We start from the raw sequence: 20,474 nt of genomic DNA, 5'->3' as shown, positions 1-20,474 counted from the left end.
GGCCAATCCTGGTTTTGAACATATATCCCAAAGCTGTGTGGGATATGTTTGTAGTGTCTGTTTCTGCCCATTAACATCAGTACTGCAAGTCTCATAATGCACTAAGGCAGAATGGTCAGAAATCCAGGAGTATCCCAAAATCTCCATCCTGGAACTGGGTAACTTGACATCAGTTGTGCCATATTATAGTAAGTCATTCTCAACCGCATCCCAGTATTGGTATCTCATGGCCAGTCAAATCCCTCATCTTCAGTTCAAGCTGAAGATGGCACTCTTGCACCCTGTTCTCCAGGGTACTCCTGCTGTGTATTATTGAATTCTGTGTGCTACTTCCAAAACCTGGCTCCATATTGCCTTGCTGTCAGATTGTTCTCCAGACTCTACGCATTCTTTAGTTTTTCTGTTTTTGGTTCACTGCCTCCACTGGCAAACAGCGTGACTTTAATCAATGTTTCCCTGTCTTCTTTCCTCTCCAGATGTCTTTCAGATGCAGTTTTGACTGGGCTGTGTTTGGCACTCTGATGCTCTGCTTAACCTCGGCAGTTAGTGAGAAAGGCAGGAGGAAGGCTGTGCATGTGCTGGGTGAGTGCCTTTAGCGAGTACACTGTAAAAGAGATTTCCTGTCCAAGCAGCTCAAACTGCTCAGGTCGGATTCCCCACCTCTTTCTGTTACTAGTACAGGAAGATGTTGGGCAGATTCCATTAGAGGTTTTTAAATTTCTGGGTATATTAATCAGATTTAGGGTCAGCGCTGAAATGAGGAGAAATATTTGCACAGACACACACATAGAGAAGTACAAATATGCACATTAGTACCCTGGCACAAATATTACACCCCCAGCGATAAATACACTGTCCTTCACATACATATACAGAGAAACACTGATCTATCCTACTCTAGCTGAGATATAAATATACACCACAGGCACTGTGGTGCACCATTTTAAAATATTTTGTCAACAGAGTACCAAAACAAAAATAACTGTTCAAAAATTCCTACAGATTTTCAAAATTTTTCTCCCAAAATCCTGCCCCTAACCCCTGTACAAAGTACTGTTATCTGTCCAACTCCTACCCCTATGCCCATTTCCTGGAAGTGTGCTAATTGTTACCTCCTGATTTCACTGTTCCACCTTCCTGATGATACCTGATGAGTAAAAGGGCCTTAAATCTTATGCTAAAAGAATATAAGAACATAAGAGTTGCCATACTGGGACAGACAAAAGGTCCATCAAGCCCAGTATCCTGTTTCCAACAGTGGCCAACCCAGTTCCCAAATACTTAGCTAGATCCCAAGTAGCAAAGCAGATTCTATGCTGCTTATCCTAGGGATAAACAGTGGATTTCCCCAAGCCATCTCAATAATGGCCTATGGACTTCTCTTTTAGGAAATTATCCAAACCTTTTTTAAACCCCGCTAAACTTAAACTAACTGATTTCACCACATTCTCCGGCAATGAATTCCAGAGTTTAATTACACGTTGTGTGAAGAAATATTTTCTCTGGTTTGTTTTAAATCTACTATTTAATAGCTTCATCACATGTCCCCTAGTCCACTCATTATTTTATAGATCTCTATCATATCACCACGAGCCATCTCTTCTCCAAGCTGAAGAGCCCTAGCCGCTTTAGCTTTTCCTCATAGGGAAGTCTACTCATCCCTTTTATCATTTTTGTCGCCCTTCTCTGTACCTTTTCTCATTCCACTATATCTTTTTTGAGATATGGTGACCAGAACTGCAGATGACACAAAGTTGTTAAATCACTTGCAGATTGTGAGAAATTGCAGAAAGACCTTATGAGACTAGAAGACTGGGCAACCAAAAGGCAGAAGATATTTAGTGCGGACAAGTGCAAAGTGATGCACATTGGGAATAACCCAGATTCATTGCTGTACAATGCTAGTTTCTACATTAGGAGTTATCACTCAGAAATAGGATCTAGGTGACATCCTGACAACACATTGAAATCTTCTCTGTGTGAGGTGGCAGCCAAAAAAGCAAACAGAATGTTAGGAATTATTAGGAAAGGGATAGAGAATAAAATAAAGAATAACATAATGCCTTTGTACAGTACTGTAGCAAGAGGCAGTGGTGCCCTGGGTAGAGGCACCCGACATTCTCCACCCATGGGGGGTGTCTCTTAAATGCATTCTTTCTCCTTGTACCTCTTCTAGTTATCACTGGCTGCAAGCACGGTCTCCTACCTGCTGCTCACACCAACTGAGCCTGCCTTCTGACATCACTTCCTGGTCTTATGAGTGAGAAGTGATGTCAAAGAGAGGGCTGCCCTACTTGCTGCCTGTGATAACTAGAGAAGAGGTGGGGGTAGAATAGGGGGAAGTTTTTCTTTACCCAACGTGTGGTGGACACCTGGAATGCGCTTCCAGAGGACGTAATAGGGCAGAGTATGGTACTGGGGTTCAAGAAAGGATTGGACAACTTCCTGCTGGAAAAGGGGATAGAGGGGTATAGATAGAGGACTACTGGACAGGTCCTGGACCTGTTGGGCCGCCGCGTGAGCGGACTGCTGGGAACGATGGACCTCAGGTCTGACCCAGCAGAGGCATTGCTTATGTTCTTAGGAGAGATGCTGACTTCCCCACCAAGTCAGTGCTCAGCGCGCTCCACCCCCACTCTCCTCACTATGCTACTGCTTCTGTATTGTGTGCAGTTTTGGTCGCTCTAGTAGAACTGGAAAAATTACAGAGAAGGGCAACCAAAATGATCAAGGGGATGGAATGACGCTCATATTTATGTATTTCTTTATTGGGATTTATTAACTGCCTTTATGAAGCATTCACCCAATGCAGTGTACCGCAGATATAGTTTAACATAAAACTTACAGTTTTGTTAACAGCATAACAATAGTAAAATGACCAAATATAAGCATACAGTCAATGAGGTAAACTTGGAGATAGCAATTTGAATCTTTGTAATAGAACTAACATGCTACAGTATTACAAATATAAACATTTAACAGCACAATAAAAACAATCATATAACAGAAATATGATAAATGTCAGCAGAATACAAATGATACCATAATAGCATGGAAAGGCGTAGGGGGCAGGAGAGGGAGAGATGGTCTTGGGGAAGGACGGAGGGGGCAGGAGAGGGACAGATGGCCGAGGGCAGGAAAGGTGGAAAGGGAGAGATGAACTTGGTGGAGGGGGAAAAATGGGGAGAGTAAGAAAGATGGACTTGGGGGAGAAGGGCAAAATGGGGAGAAAGAAAGATGAACAACCCAAGAGAGAGCAGAGGGGGGGAGGAGAGATAGGGAAAGATGGAAGGGTTATAGACTCGGGACCAGAAGGGGGCAGGAGGGAAGAGATGTCAGACTTGGGAGGAGATAGAAGGGCAGAAAGGAGAGATGTTGGATTTGTGGGAGGAAGGGATGGAGAGAAAGAAAGAGAGTAAGGAAATGCTGGGTTACAAGAGTGGAGTAAAGGACAAAGAAGGTGATGCTAAAATGTTGGATCCATATGTGAAGTTGTGAAGGAGATGAGTGAGAGGAGAATAATGAGTACAGGGGATAGAAATATAGTAATGGAGAGCAGATAAAAGGGAATAGGAAGATGAGAATGTGAAAGCTAGGGGATAAGAGAAGGGGGATACAAAGTTGATTAGATTAAAAGTGAAAAGGAATAAAGCAAGGGTTACATTTGAGTGAATAGAAGCAGAAGAGAGCACTTTACAAGAAAGATAAGAACATAAGAACAGCCATACTGTGTCAGACCAATATGTAAGCCACATAGACACTATGTTACAGAGACGCGGCAGAGCAAATCAGGGCAGTAGAAGGCCCCGAAGCAGCGTGTGAAGACTGCTGCACACGCTGCTTGAATCGCCGGGTAGGTAGTCGGGCCCGCGGGAAGGGAAGGGGGGGGCGGCAAAGGACTCGGGTCAGTTTAAGAGCCGGGGCGGAAAGTTGCTGGGCTCCTCAGTGGGGGCGCTGAGCGGCGGCGATTCCTCTCCTCTGAGACACCACCCCGCCCGCCCGCTCGCCCGCTGGAGGAACAGAGATCGGCGGCTGGCTGCGGTCCCGGCTTGTGGAGGCATCGGCGGCTGGTGACGTAAGCGCGCATGCGCACTCCTACCTAAGGTGCCCTACATCTCACGGAAAACGGACGCACGCAGATGGGAGTGCGCATGCGTGGCCTAGCATTTTATTATATTAGATAGAGATAGAAACAAACAACAACTTATCTCTTCAGAATGATCGGCCCACCAATGAAGACCAACGTTTCACAATTCTGCTGTGTGACAAAACCGATCGATCCTGGAATGAAAACATTGGTTTAAGCTCAATGTAAAACCTAAAGTTACTTCTGATTATAGAAGAAAAAGAAAAACGTACATTTTTAAATGGAATGCTGAAACATTAAATTCAAATTTATTTGTTTATTCACTTATTCAGTCAGGTCTCCCAATATGTCTAAAGAGTTTTGTTCATGGAGGGATTTTTTCATAGTGGCTATGACTAAGTTGTAGCATCGTTGCCATGGTGCTATGAGAACAATGCAGAAAGTTTTTTTGTCCCACACCGTCATTTCCGGTTGATGACGTTATACACAGGGAGAGCTAAATCCAAGCCGACAATGTGATCGACTATCTTTGAGTGCACAGAGATGCTGTTTCAGCATTCCATTTAAAAAGGTATGTTTTTCTTCTATAATCAGAAGTAACATTAGGTTTTACATTGAGCTTAAACCAATGTTTTATGGCCTCCATGCTGTTTCTCCCTCCCCTCCATCCTGTTTCTCCAGGCCTCTCCCCTCTCTCTTCTGATTCTGCTTCCCCTCATGACCTCTCTAGCTCCCTACTCCCCCCCAGCTACCTTCTCCCCAGGCTTGCTGCTGTAATTTAATCTTCGGGCAGCCGACAGCAGCAATGAGGTGAGCCTGCTGCTGCTGGCCTGCCACAAAAGCTGCTTCTCTGCAGCAACTTCCTGTTCCTGCATAGGCGGGACCTGCAGAGAGGCAGCTTGCGGGGCAGGCCGGCGGCAGCAGGCTCACCTCGTTGCTGCTGCTTGCTGCCCAAAGATTAAATTCAGTGACTGGGCCCAAGGAGGAGGTAGATGGGGGAGTCGGGAAAGCTGGCTAAACCCATACAAACTCCCCTATTTTTAAAAAAAACATTCAGGCACCCAAACAGTCCTCTAAAAAGAGGACATGTCTGGGTTTTCCATGACGTCTGGTAATGCTAGGCAGGGCAAAGGTCATACACCCACTGGCTGTGTGATAGGTAAATACAGACACAGACATTTTCAAAAGGTCTGGGAAGTGATCTCTGGAAGATGGGCATGAGATAAGGGTGAAAGTGAACAGACTCAGAAGGAATCTAAGGAAATATTTCTTTATGGAAAGGGTGGTGGATAGTTGGAACAACCTTAGGTATTGAAAGTGAGGGAGAGGGAAGGATTCTAGAGTTTAGTAGTTGATAGTTATAGGCAGTCTGGATAGGCTGTTTTTAAAAAAATATTATATATAGGTTTCTATTTAATAGAAAGCATAAGAAAAAGAAAGGAAACCAGAACATGAGAGAAATGAGGTTCATATGCCTGGGACAGTGATGGTTGTATCTGTTTTATTTTGCTAAAGTCAGGCTGAAATTTCAGATCATGTCTGACTAATATATAGGAGATAAATTTGAATATATTGGAGCCTTACTATATTCATCCATATTCATTGGGTACACTGGAATCCTAACTAGCTATGGGTTATTTGGACAGATTTGGGAAGCCCTGCATTAAGCATCAAGTGAGGAACTTTTTTTTTATCTCCTACTTCCTCTCCATGAGTTTAACCCTTAGATCAGTGCTGCTCATGATATTCTTCGGCCCCTTGCCTAATGAAAATGCATGAGATGTATTTGCATACTGTGCCTTCATTGCTTGCAAATACATCTCATGCATATTCATTAAGGGGGTCCTGAAAATTGTATTGAGGGTGGAACAGGGAGGGGGTGTGAAATTCAGTTTGAACACCACAGCATTAGGTCATTCCCACCAGACCACTACACTGTCAAAAACCTTGCTGAACTGTGAAATGAGAGATGGTAACCCCTTCAGCAAAGATTTAATGAATGAACAGGCTGTTCTGTTATCAGGCGTGAAGGGCAGGGGAGTGGGAGTTGGAATTATCCTCATTCCCATCCTCTGATCAGGGGAGCTGTAATAATCTTCCACCAGACCTAGCAAGGCGCTGCAGTGTTCTTGTTAAGGCATTCCTGCAATATTTCCTTTAGAAGATGTACTTCAGTTACCTTCTACAGAGGATTAGTTTCTTCAGAAAGGGGTGTGTGTATGTATGTGTGGGTGTGGATTTGTGTCAGCATGAGTTTGTGTATGTGTGTCCACATGTGTGTATGTGTCCTCGTGTGTGTGTGCATACATATGTATGTATATATGTGTATGTTTACCTGTATGTATGTGTGTGTGTGTGTTTATCTGTATGTATGTGTGTGTGAGGCCTGAGTGCCTTGGCTTGCATGAACTACCCAACCCTGCTGGTGCTACCCCGCCTGAGATAGACTGGAACTGGGATTCGGGTCTTCTGAGCTACACTACAATGCAAAGTATTGGACCAGAGTTTTGGGGCTGGTCAAACTGGCCATGACCAGAAACCATTTCCTCATATTTTCTTGACAAATGTGATTCTGTATAGAGTCATGGGGTGATAGTTTTATCTTGGGATATTCTGGTGTGGATGCTTAGATTTTGGTACCATTGTTCCTCATTCTGGTTAACGCAGTGGCCTAAGAACCAAGGAAAACAGGTTCAAAACCCACTACAGCTCATTGTGACTTTGGACAAGTCACTTAACCTTGCATTGCTCCAGATACAAAATAAGTACCTGTATATAATATGTAAACCATTTTCTGTATATGCACAAGACAGAGAAACCTTCTGAGTGTAATCCCTTTCTTTCTCTTTTCTCAGAGGATGAGACCGGGGATGTGGTGGTGCAGACAGCTCCAGGGAAGGTTATAACACACCGAGGAGGGACAGTCATACTCCCGTGTCGCTACCACTATGAGGTGTCTGCTTATGATCCTGATGAGATCCGCATCAAGTGGACAAAGATCGTGGATCCCCTGATGTTTGCTGATGTCTTTGTGGCTCTGGGCAATGAGAGAAAGGCTTTTGGGAACTACAAGGGCAGAACCTTTCTGAAGGAGAATGGCAGCAGGGACGCTTCCCTTGTCATCCAAAATGTCACCTTGCAGGATTACGGACAATATGAGTGCGAAGTTACCAATGAGCTGGAGGATGACACAGGAGCAGTGAAACTGGATTTAGAAGGTAACCCCGATTCTGTTAGCTGGTGTCTTCACCTAGCATGTTTAGAAGAGGGCAAGAAGAAAGATACAGAGGCTAACATCTGATATTCAAAGCCACTTATCCAGGTAAAAGTACCTGCTATGTTTATTTAAACTTTCTATACCAGCTTTTAAGTTTTCTTGCGTTTGTTTCAAGCTAGTTTGGGGACTAGCTCCTACCTATCTTTTATCTCATTTTGTGTTATATAGTCCTACAAGGATAACTAGAAATTGTAATCTATTTGCATACCCAAGCATTACTGGCTGTAAATACAAATCCTTTTTGGATAGGACTCTCATGTATCAAGCAAGTAAACAGCAGTTTTGGATAGGTAACTACATTAATGGAGCTAGGCTGACCTATGGCGCCTATAGGAAAGAAATTAAAACTGCATTGTTTGATAGATTTATTTCCTAAACAGAAGTTACACTAAATCTAACAATTTTATTATGTCTATAATATGTTGTACTTTTATAATTTGCAAATTGTAATTCGCTGATTGTCAAGCTCTCTTCAGTGTGAACCACTTAGAAGTCATCTGATTATGGTGGTATAGAAGAATAAAGTTATGTCATGTTATGAACAGACAGATCAAAGCGGTATACAATGATAAGAAATTCAAGTCAAAACAAAAGACAAAAAAATCAAACCTCATAAAATTGACAGGACAGCCATCACTCAAATCAAGATCACTCACTTAGAAAAGCGAACCATTCAAATCAAGCAGATCAAAATGGCCTCCAGGAATTCCCTCAACTGGGTTGTAAAGTGAAAGAGAGACTGGTTCAGGATTCAGGGCAATAAAAAAGAAGGTAGAATATGCCCTAAGGGAGGAAGAAGAGATAAACATTGTTCAAAAGATGAATGTAAAGAATAACCACACACTGTAGAAGAGATCAAGTTTGTTAGGTAAGAGGGTGTTCTTTCATACGAGTAAAGAGCACAATGAGTGAGAGTAAGGATCTTGTCGATAGCAGAGTTGAAGTAGAAAGGAACTTGTATACCGCATTTTATAGTTTTACAACCACACTCAAAGCAGTTTACATGCAGGTACTTAAAGCGTTTTCCCTATCTGGTCTGGTGGGCTCATAATGGAGAGCTGGCAACTGAAATTAACTGCAATGATATTCCAACAGGGGTTTTGACCTATAATGATACCTTAACCCCAAATTGGTTTCAATCTATTGATTGGATTCCTGGGGTATTTTGAAGTCTTTTCCCTCTGTTTCAACACTCATTAAGCACTATATATAATTGTGAGTGTTCTATATTTTATGTCAATCTGAGGATTTGTTGCATTTGAACACTCACTTGAGTCTTCATCCATTTGATTCAGACTTAACTAGATAGTGCCACTGATCATACCTGGTTAGTGCCTAAGCCGAAACTGGTGATTATCTGGGTGATCTGGGGGCAGAGGCAGCAGATAGCCAGTTAACTGCCAATATCCAGCACTTAACCAGATAAGTTAACCGTATAACTAGGACTGCAAGAAGCACAGTCCTACGTTTATCTGGTTTAATGTATTGAGTAACTCCTGAATATCGCACGCCAATCTGCCAAGGTTCATTTTTTACCATTCATTTTCTACTTAGAGATCCTACACTTTTTTGAATTTCCGCCACTGTCTTCATCTCCACCATCTCCCTCAGAAGGACATTCCAGGCATCCACCATCCTCTCCATGAAAAATAATTTCTTTACATTACTCCTAAGTCTACCACCCTGCAACCTCAATTCATGCTCCTAAATTAAGATGACTTTCAGCTGAAAATTTATGCTTCTAAGTTTAACTGAAAATAGGGCACAAATTTAGGATAACTTGTGAGCATAAATTTAGGAGCTCAACATTTTCTGAATACTGGGCCCAATGTGTCCCTTCCATAAAGAGATTACACTTCTCCCTCTGTATTCGCGGTTTCGATTATTCATGGTTTTTAGCTTGCTGGTCCTCCCCCGAAATTACATCAGCTTGCATAGAGAAATCGCTGATTCCAAACTTTTTCAGAGAAAATCACTGATTCCCAGCACCTTCTTCACCGTGTTTTGCCTCTCCTTCAGGAACAGGCCAGGTCTCCCACCATATTATTCATGGTTTCACCATATTCATAATGGTTTATAATAGAAAACAGCGAATAACATATGAAAAAGTTATCCCCTATCACAGCGAATATGGAAGGAGAAGTGTATAATCTAAGGGCCTGATATTTAACTGGTGACATTCAATGAACGTAACTTTAAAGTTCACTCGAAAGAGAAAACCTCATTACCTATTGTTCAAACTTACGGTGTCCCCCAAGGCTCTATTCTTTCTCCATTTTCATTGCTCCATTTTCATTGCTCCTCTTCTCACCCTAGCCCAGTCTATTGGCTTTACTATTTTTGCATATGCGGACGACATTCAACTACTCCACCCGGTTGATTCTTCAAATATAAATGAAATACAAGAAATTAATACCAAACTGGACAAAATCAGTGATTGACTACACATAAATAAACTTTCCCTTAACATCAATAAATCCTGTGGCATACTCTTTCTGATCAGGAACAATGAAACAATAAAAGGAAAAATCTTTATTAAATCATGCCCAGTAAAAATGGAATAAAAAATAAAACTACTTGGAGTAACTATAGACAAAGATTTAACTTTTCATGACCAGATAAGCTCTGTCGTAAAACCTGATTCTACAAACTTCGACATATCCGTTCCCTAACTTCAATTCTCGAAACTAATGCTATCATAACCCTTGTTCACTCATTAGTCATTTCTCATCTAGACTACTGCAATTCTCTATATAATGGAATTCCTCATAAAAATTACGTCGTCTGCAGCTCATCCAAAATACAGCAATCAAACGTATTCATAAGGTAAGGAAATATGATCATGTTACTCCTCTCCTGAAAGAAGCCCACTGGCTACCCATTACACACCATATCACTTATGAAATCTTAATGCTGGTCTTTAAAATCAAACTTTCCCGTCTTCCATCTTTTCTTGATAAACTCATCATTCCTCTTTGTCCTTCAGCAGATCAGAATCTATTGACTATCCTTTCCATCAAAGAATTCTACTACACTAGGAAAACTAACTTCTCCGTAGTTGCTCCAACTTTATGGAACGCTATGCCACCTCAACTCCGTCTTGAAAATTTCCTCGACAAATTTAAAACTAAACTAAAAACGTTCTTATTTCAAGATGCATATCACAGCCCTTAAATACTTCCTCTCCAACAGCCAGTAAAACTTTCAAGAAGCGATCCCCACTCCTGATGTTGTATCCCCCTCTTCCCTATTCTTTTACTTTGTTTTTAATGATATATTTATTGATTTCCCCCTTCCCCTCTTTACCCTCAAGTGTAAGTTTGTATTTGTAAATTGTCCTTAATGTTCACTCTTTCCCCTCTTATAATTATTATAAATATATATATATACTAGTCTTTAAGCCCGTTACATTAACGGGTGCTAGAAAGCAGCCCCTTTTCCCTCTCCCCCTCCAGTTCCTCCCTGACTCTCTCTCCATTAACGGATGCTAGAGTAGATGTCTGTATGTCTGGGTTTTTGTTTTTTTTTAATTTGTCTCTTTCTCCTTCGACGCTCTCTGTCTGTCTGTCATTCTTTCTGTATGCGTCTGTCCCTGGCCCCCTGTCTATCTTTATTTCTAACTCTATGCTCTTCCCTCAATCCTGCATGTGACCTTTTTTCATTCTCCTCTCCACTTCCTTCCAACGTCTGCTTCCCCTGTCCCCCACACTTCCATTCAGTGTGTGTCTCCCTCTTTCTACCCATTCCATCTACTATTCACCCTCTGTCTTGCCCCTTCCATTCACTGCCCTCTCTTCTCTTTCCATCCATTGTCTGTTCTCTCTCTATCTGTTCCATATGGCATCTCCTCCTTCCTTTTCCCTTGGTCTGGCATACCTTCCTCCTTCCCTCCATGCCCTGCCATGTCTTCTTCCCTCCAAGCCATTCTCTCCCCCTCTGCTCCCTTTCCTCTTGGCAGCAGCAGCAGCATTCACAATTCATTGCTGTTGCCGGCTTCAGGTCTTCCTCTCTGGCGGGTTCTGTCTTCATGAAAACAGGAAGTAGGCAGGACCCGCCAGAGAAGAAGGCCTGAAGCCGGTAACAGCAGCAAATTGTAAACGCTGCTGCTGCCTGAATCACCCGAGGCAGATCGCTTCTCTCCCCTCCCAGCCCAACCCTCGGTAACTCTCTAATGTCTCCCTCCCAGCAAGATGACCTTAACAAACCTCCAACAGTGGACAAACTGCCGGCGCCGCCATTGTGAAACCACCACCGCAACCGCCACTCTCCTGCCGGTCCTCTAGGCGCAACTAATAGGGGTCCAACAAACGGCCAAATACAGCCGCCCTGAACCTACCCGCAGACTCCCTGGGGGGGGGGAACTGCCGCCGGCATCGCCGCTATCACCACCCACCTGAGCCGCCACTACTGCTGCATCCGTTGCTGGCCCGCTCCCCACGCTGCGCACCCAGGCTGGGGAGGAGGCGGTGGCGGCAACGGCAACAACAGTGAATTCCGGCAGCAGCGGCTGCCTTCCCCGCCTCCCTCGCCGGCCGACTGCCGAGATTGAGGAGCCGCCACCACGAAAAACTTTGTGCGTCCGTTGTAACGCTGGTGCGGCTTGTGAGAGGAGCCGACAGGAGAGCAGGATGTCCAGCCTGGGGTCCAATCCTTCGGCGAGTGTAGGTAGGTGCTGGGGATTCGTGCATGCGCATTCCTGCGGCCACGGAACTACTGATCATGGAAGCACGCACATAGGAATGCGCATGCGCGAGTTAGCCTTTTATTATATATATATATATATTTTTTTTAACCTTTTAAATTTTTTAGCATTGTAAACTGGCTAGATGCACGTCGATGGTCAGTATATTAAAACTAATAAAACTTGAAACTAAAACTTGAAATAAATAGGTAAAGAAGGAAACAGATAAATGGGGGTGGGGCGTGGGCAGTACAGGGCCTGGGGGGATCAGTGTACTTGAAGAATTAATCCTGCCCTGCTGCTATTCCACAAGCACAGGAAACAGCAGTAGTTAGTGAATCCTCCTTGCAATCCCATTAGCATGCCAGTGACCTTCAGATCACCACAGATGTTCCACTGGTGTGTTTTATAACTTATTGCCTCTAGTAAATTCCTCATATTCTCATAAGACTTCTTTAGATGAGTAGAATGGGCAATTGGTATACTTGGTTTGGAACAAAACTAATGTGATGCTTTTTCCGTGGAAAGATAGTTCTAAACTTGTTTCCTCTATTTCTATAAAAAATGTCCCCCTACAATCAGTAAACAGCATAAAAATTTTAGGGGTGATCTTTGATCATAAACTGACTTTCCATGACCACATTAGTAATATTGTTAAAACAACCTTTTACAAGCTGCGCCAAATTCGCTCACTTTCACAATTTTTATGTTCAAAATCTCTTAATATTCTCATTCATTCTCTGGTGATCTCTAAAATTGATTATTGTAATGCCCTTTTTAAGGGCATTTCTCAGAATGCTTACAAATTATTCAAAATGCTGCCATTAAACTTATAACTAAAACTAGGAAATTTGATCATGTAACACCTCTTCTTAGGAAAGCGCATTGGCTTCCTATATCTCACCGGATAACATATAAAATTATGTATACTTACTTTTAAATCCCTGTTTTATAAAACTCCAGCATTTATCTATAAATTATTAATCCCTTATACTCCAAATAGAATACTGAGATCCAATGAACAAAATCTATTGACGATCCCTTCTCTTAGGACTATTAATACAAGACGGCAATTTATTTTTTCTGTTACTGCACCTCAAATTTGGAATTCTCTCCCTATTTATTTAAGGGAAGAACGCAATCTGGAGAAATTTAAGAGTAATTTAAAAACTTTTCTTTTTAAAGATGCTTTTGATAATTAGTTAGCAGTCCGCTGGTCAAATTTTTATTTCCATTGTTTAATTTTATGACTATTGTTTTCCCTACCTTTTGTTTTACTCCCTGATTGTCTTACTTTTCTTTAATGATTTTGTATTTCATTCTCCTTTTCCCACGTGTCCATGGTTTGTAATGTCTGTCTTTTAATCCGCTCGGATGTAAAATATTGTAAAGTGTTGTATTGTCCCCCAAATATTGTAATTTTAAAAATGTTCATCGCTTAGAAATATGATTAAGCGATTAATCAAAAATTTTATTAAACTTGAAACTTGAAGAGACGCCATTCATCTGGACAATGCACCTGTTGAGCATATTGATGGCAAAAGCACAATGAGCCATTTACAGTGAAGAATGCTGTTGGTTATGATTCCTTTTTCCGTAATGAGTTATATTAGCATCTTTTGCAAGCAAGTGCTTTTGCTTAAGCTTTGAAGCAAGAAGTTCTGCTTTTTCTTTTGAAAAATTTAGATTACGAATAATATCATTGAGCTCAGCATGTGTAAAGGTCTCTGGTTCTGAATCTTCATCATTCACATAATCAGGATCAGATAATTCTGGACTGCATCATCATCACATTCCTCATCATGTTCCACAGAAGCCTGTCCATCTTGTGGAGGTACAGGGACAGGCAGTGAGTCATCATGAGGCGCAGGACTAATAGCAGTTTTAGCTGAGAATCCACTTGTGTTCACAAGGCAAAAGTATCAATCTTTAATATGGTCTCGCAGTTCCCTCCATATAATTGGGATTGCAAATGACATTGTTGCCTTTCGTCAATTGAGCCAGTCATGAAGTCCATTGGAACAACTTGTACAGATGATAAGTGGAGCCCAAGACTTATCTTAGTCAACCAGTGGACAGCCAAAGTACAATTTGTATACCTTCTTCAGATCTACGGTAATTGGGTGACGTTTTGCTTTTGTCGTGAATGAACCACAGACGTAACAGAAACTATCTGGATAATTAGTACAATGTCTTGGCATGATAAAGATTGATATTAATCACCGTCTGCAGCATAAAAAGCAAAGACAACTGTCGTTAACCCTCCTTATATGTTTATCCTGTAAACGCATGAAATATCACCCAATTAACGTTTATAATTATATATAATGAGCCTCATTACAAAAATGTGATGTGCTATTGAAAAACTAAACACAGGTTTGAAATCAGCATGAAAAATGCTACAAAATCCACCAAACATTAACTCTGATGAAAACGATGTGTTGACCTGTGCTATTTTTGTAATTTTGAGGCCTGAGCACAATTGGATCCTCTTTATTCCATTTACTCCCTTCAGGCTCAGGAGTACTGGGAAGCTGTGGTCTGGGGGCTTTCCTCACTGTGATGACTGGGCAATGTTGAGAGGGGAGGAGGGGATGAAAATGAAGAATAAGTTACACACCTTTCGCTGTTGCTCAGGTGCAAGCAGTTATGCAATTCCATGTCTGGTGTAAGAGCATGCACCTATGTGCATACACCTTGCTAAGCTAGAATTCTATAAAAGAAAGTAGGAGCTTACGTTCCTTTATAGGAACTGAATAAGTGTCGTCACTATGTATAGGAGCTCCGTTATAGAACTACCCCAAGTGTCCAGCATCTCCCCTTCCCTACACACCTCCAAATGTCCAGTGTCTCCCCTTCCCTACACGCCCCTGTCCAGCATCTTAGTTATTTTATTTATTTATTCAATTTTCTATACCGTTTTCCCAGGGGAGCTCAAATGGTTTACATGAATTTTATTCAGGTACTCAAGCATTTTTTTTCATTCTTTCCCTACACTTCTCCAAGTGTTCGACATCTCTCTTTCCTTACACTCCTTCACGTATCCAGCATCTCTCTTTCTCTACACCTATCCAAGTGTCCGGTATCTACCTTCTCCTATACCCATCCATGTGTCCATCATCTCCTTTTCCCTTCCTGCCCCCTCCTCAGAGAGAATCCCTCTTGTAGTGACATAAGGAAAGAAAGAATTGCAATCTAAAGTGTCATAAATCTGCCCCCCTCCTTTCCACCTTGCCATTATTTTGAGAGTTGTCTTCTTCAAAACTCTTGCACCTTTTCAGATATTTCACCTGCACAGAGTGACTTTATGTGATTGACATGCCTGGTTTTAAGATTCTTATTTTCTTGCTGAATTTGTATTTCTTTTTCCAATTAAAAGATAATTTATGCTGTGAAGGCTATTGAGAAGATAAGGAGGGGAAGCCAGGGAACTTGGTAGTAGGGGGAGGAGATAACCTAAAAGTCCAGATATCAGAGAAAGTGTAGAAATGATCTGACAGAGTAGATTTAGGAGGCTTGTTCACTGCTTGGGGCTGTTCAGATGTTTTTGTCATTCTCTTAAATTGCGTTTTACAGCTGTCCAACCCTGCGAGACGTGTTCCATTCAGATGTGTCATTGTTAGAAATGATCACTAATTCATATCCTTTCACTGTAGGATTTGGCTCAATGCTTCAGCCATAGAACTGCAAATTGTCAGGCCCTGATTTTATTTGTCCAACCACCAGGATCTCTGAGACCTTGGGCAGACCACTTGCCTCTATGCCATCCTTTGAACCAGCAATCTTGAAACCGTGTGAATGCACCTTATATTTCTATTCACACTAATCCTCAGTCATTCCCTGCTTAGTGTGCAGGACTGATGAAAAGATTCCCCTGCTTGGGCAATCATTTTTGTTAGGCTCTGTACTAGCTTATCTTGACCTGGCCTCCCACTTCTGCTACTGAGGGGTCTGTTTTATTCCAGCAGCTGCAGAGCTTGAAAAATGGAGCACATCCCATACTACAGCTTTTTCATCATGGAGCAGGTCATTCTGAATCTGCTCTGACACTTCAATTCATAGAGGAGACTGGGTGGTTTCTAGTTGGTAGGGAGGCTGATCCAGCACCACTTTGCAGAGTGACATTGAAAACATAAATTCCTTGCATAGAATGGGGGTTGACTCAGTTTATCCTTCATAAACTGGAGCCTTAGGGTAACAACTATCTCAGTAGATCATCTCTTATATGATGTATACTCATAAACTGCTTGTGTTGGTCAGGGAGTAATTTTGACCTGGCCGACATTAGGACATCTTGAATTTTAATCTCAGATATTCCGTTTGTACCTCAGTGCTTCTGCTGTTATCCTCGCTCTTCCTATTCTGTGAGGGTAAGAAATTACTCAGGTTTGCCTTGGATGTAATCTGTATCCTTTTCTCTTTTCAGGAGTGATATTTCCCTACCACCCTCGTCTTGGCCGCTATAGCCTCAATTTCCATGAGGCTGAGAAAGCCTGCAAAGAGCAGGATGGGATCCTGGCTTCCTATGAGCAGCTGCATGAGGCCTGGCTGCAGGGTATGGACTGGTGCAATGCTGGGTGGCTGGAGGACGGCTCGGTACAATATCCCATTGCCAAACCCCGGGAAGAGTGTGGTAAAAGTGAAACTCCCATTGGCGTCCGGAACTACGGCTACCGTCACAAGGATGACGAGCGCTATGATGCTTTCTGCTTTACATCTAACCTTAACGGTATGCTCAAACGATAGATACCCCAGGGAGGAAGGGTTCTTGAGTAGGCAGACTAGTTGGGAGGGAGGGTTCTTGAGTGGGCAGACTTGTTGGGCTGTCGGCCCTTTTCTGCCGTCATACTCTGTTTCTATGTTTCCTTGTAATTTAAATTAATTGCATCATTTCTAGTCCACTGTTACAATCAAAACGTACAGTACAGAGTACAAAACAAAACAGACATCCAATTATAAATGTAAAAAAGAAACTAGCATAAAAAGTTTTTAAAAAAATCAAATATCCACCAGAAAAAATACAAAATAAAAATAAAACAAGCATCATATCATACATAGAAAACAAAATCTTACACAAAAAAATAAAAACTTATATAAAACCAGAAATAAATATAAAATAACCACTTCCCCAATGTCTTTATAACCAAATCTTTCTCCCTTCCCATGTCATTTCCAACACATCCCAGCCTATCAGCTGGGCACCACTTCCTGAGTACCAAAGGCACCTGAAGGAGAAGTAGCAAATGGAAAAAGCAACATTTATTATTTCTGTGGTACCATCAGTATACACGATACTATATTAATAAATAATAAAAAGAGTTAATGTAAGAGAGAATTTCACATGTTTACCTCATGTTCTTTCCTCAGAAGGCTTAAAGTCAGAAGCTGAGTTCAGGTAAGTTCAATGACAGTGGATTGGATGTTCTGAAGGTTTCCCAACTTGTGTCTGTGGTGAAAACATGTGTAGTACATCTGGCCCCATTAGTAAGTGAGAAAAATGGAGATCAAGTGCAGTCTCTTCTCTTGTTTGTATGTACAGACCTCTTTAAAAAAAAAAAATCTTTATAGATTTTTCCAAACCAACAATAGTGCAATAAACAATTAAATGTACATGTGGTGAACAAGAAAAAGTTTCAAGTTCAAGTTTCAAATTTATTAGTTTTTAATATACCGACCATCAACAAGTATCTAGCCGGTTTACAATAAAAGTTAAAATCGGGGTAAAATTATATTTATAGATTATAAAATTAATAAAAGAGAAAGAGTAAAGGGAAGAGTGAACATTAAAGACATTTGACAATGACAGACATAAAAGTGAGGTTAACAAGGAGGGAAGGGGAAAAGTTACATTAAAATGATGAGAAAGAAGAAAAAACCCAAAAACAAACCCACAGTTTTGAATGTGAGAAAGAGGGGGAGGGAAGGAACAGAGGGAAGGGGGGTGCTTCATTAAAGCAGTTAGGTGAATGGTGAAAGAAGAATCATCAGTAATAAAAAGCGTCTTGAAATAAGAAGGTTTTCAGATTAGTCTTAAATTTATCAATGAGTTTTTCCTGACGAAGTTGGGATGGCAGAGAGTTCCATAAAGTAGGAGCTACTACAGAAAAATTGTTTTTTCTAGTATAGAAGAATTTCTTTATAGAGGGAACGGATAGTAAATTTTGGTCAGCAGATCTAAGGGTCCGTGATGGGCAAATTGGAATAAGAAGTTTGTCAAGAAAGGATGGTTGATGGGAAGATTTGATTTTAAAGACCAACATAAGAGTTTTATAAGTGATACGATGTGTAATGGGTAGCCAATGCGCTTCTTTCAAAAGAGGAGTGACGTGGTCATATTTCCCTAGTTTATATATAAGTTTTATTGCAGTGTTTTGGATGAGCTGAAGATGTCGGGTTTCTTTTTTAGGAATTCCATTGTAAAGAGAATTACAATAATCAAGGTGCGAAATGACTAGGGAATGAACTAGGGTCGTGATTGCTTTGGTTTCAAGGATGGAGGTTAAAGATCGAATAAGTCGTAGTTTGTAGAAGCAGGTTTTTACTACTGAACTGATATGATCGTGAAATGTTAAATCTTTGTCTATGATGACCCCTAATAATTTTATTTTTGTTTCCATTTTTACAGGCTGAGATTTAAGGTAGATTTTTCCTGTTACTTTTTTGTTAGGATTGGTTGAGAAGAGAATACCACAAGATTTATTAATGTTGAGGGAGAGTTTGTTAGCAAAGAGCCAATCACTTATTTTATCTAATTTTGAATTAATTTCTTGTATATCGGCGATGTTTGTGGAATCTATGGGGTGAAGTATTTGGATGTCATCTGCGTAGGCAAAAATTGTGAAACCTATAGATTGTGCTAAAGTGAGAAGAGGGGACATGAATATATTAAATAGCAGAGGGGATAGAATAGAACCCTGTGGAACACCGTAGGTTTGAAATATAGGTGAAGAAGTTTCATTGTTTGAGTAAACATTAAAACAACGATCGGTAAAGTATGAGGCGAACCATGAGAGTGCTTGGCACCTTTATCTTTCATAAAAACATGAACAATCGCTTTTACCCTTCCCACCCACCCACCCACCCAATTGACTGAACAAGAAAAAATAAATATTTATACAAAGATTCCTTCAATATTCATCCCCAACTTAACATCTATGAAAATACCCAGCCTACCCACCCACCCACCCACCCCTTGGATGTGTAAGTTATAACCGAAAGTATATTAATAAATCAATCAACTATTATTAATAAAGTTAGTCAATGGACCCCATGTTACTTGAAATACCTTAGTAATTCCCCGTTGATCATTTATCATTTATGTACATATCTCTGCCTTAGCATCATGCTACTGTCCCCAAACATAACTGCAGAATTTGTGGCAGCATTCTAACATTATGAAAAAAAGTCTGTGTCAAAGTCCATTCATATTGATTCTGAGTTTTCTGCTGTCAGCAGCAGTTGTGTTCCTCCTTTGAGAATCGACTTCCCAACCCTGACACTACCCCTCTTAATCTGTCTATATCCAATCAGCAAGGCTACTTTTCGGACTCATTGATTTTTGATGTTGGGGCCATGAACCTCTTTGGATGACCTGGGGACATTTCCACACGTATGAGCATGACATGTATCTTGACTCCTCTGAAAGGAAAAAGGCAGCAGCAATGCCATGTAGTCAGTGATCCTCCCATTGGATGCCATTCTGCTGCTGCTACTACTCCAATTTATAATTTAGAATATTGTGTACCATTCTGGAGGCCGCACCTTCAAAAAGATATAAAAAAGATGGAGTCGGTACAGACGAAGGCTGCATGGTCTTCATCTTAAGGCGTATGGGGACAGACTTAAAGATCTCAATCTGTATACTTTGGAGGAAAGGCGGGAGAGGGGAGATATGATAGAGACGTTTAAATAATAATAGCTTTATTTATATCCCGTCATACCTTTCAGTTCAGGACGGTGTACAATAAGAGGTGCTGATAACAGTGAGTTAACATGGGTTGGAATTGGGAAGGGGTAGGTGGACGGTTATGTGATTGGGAAGCATAGGGGGTGGGAGGGGGAAAATGTGTAAGAAGAGGTAGGTGTTGAACTATTTTGGAGGTTCAGACAAAATTATTGAATAAGTGTGTTTTTAGTGATTTTCTGAATATCTGGTATGTTAGTGAGTTCAGGATTAGGTCACTTAGGTGTTGTTCTGTATCCCTGCTTGGAAGGCGAGAGTCCTGTTGAGGAATCTTTTGAATCGGCATCCTTTGGGGGAGGGGAATGTACACAAGAGTGTTCTGCGTGGGAAGCGGAGTTTGTCCTGTAGGATGATGTGTTTCAGAAGGTAGGTGGGAGCGGTGCTGAAGAGTGTCTTGTAGCAGAGGCAGCTGAATCTGAAGATTATTCTGGCCTTGATGGGTAGCCAGTGAAGTTTCTTGTAATAT

General features: G+C 41.4%; 1 protein-coding gene across 2 annotated transcripts in view; it reads left to right on the top strand.

The window, feature by feature from the left end:
* The window catches only part of HAPLN4 (hyaluronan and proteoglycan link protein 4), a 56,651-nt gene that overhangs the window by 12,284 nt on the left and 23,893 nt on the right, over nucleotides 1–20,474 (top strand). For both annotated transcript variants that reach the window (XM_033953961.1, XM_033953962.1), the window contains 3 exons: nucleotides 477–582; nucleotides 6,943–7,305; nucleotides 16,472–16,774. In XM_033953961.1, coding sequence (XP_033809852.1) covers nucleotides 477–582; nucleotides 6,943–7,305; nucleotides 16,472–16,774 — 772 coding nt within the window. The remainder of the gene's footprint in view (nucleotides 1–476; nucleotides 583–6,942; nucleotides 7,306–16,471; nucleotides 16,775–20,474) is intronic.

Source organism: Geotrypetes seraphini, chromosome 8, assembly GCF_902459505.1.
Source record: "Geotrypetes seraphini chromosome 8, aGeoSer1.1, whole genome shotgun sequence".
NCBI lineage: Eukaryota > Metazoa > Chordata > Amphibia > Gymnophiona > Dermophiidae > Geotrypetes > Geotrypetes seraphini.
This window is presented reverse-complemented; position numbering and strand designations above follow the sequence as displayed.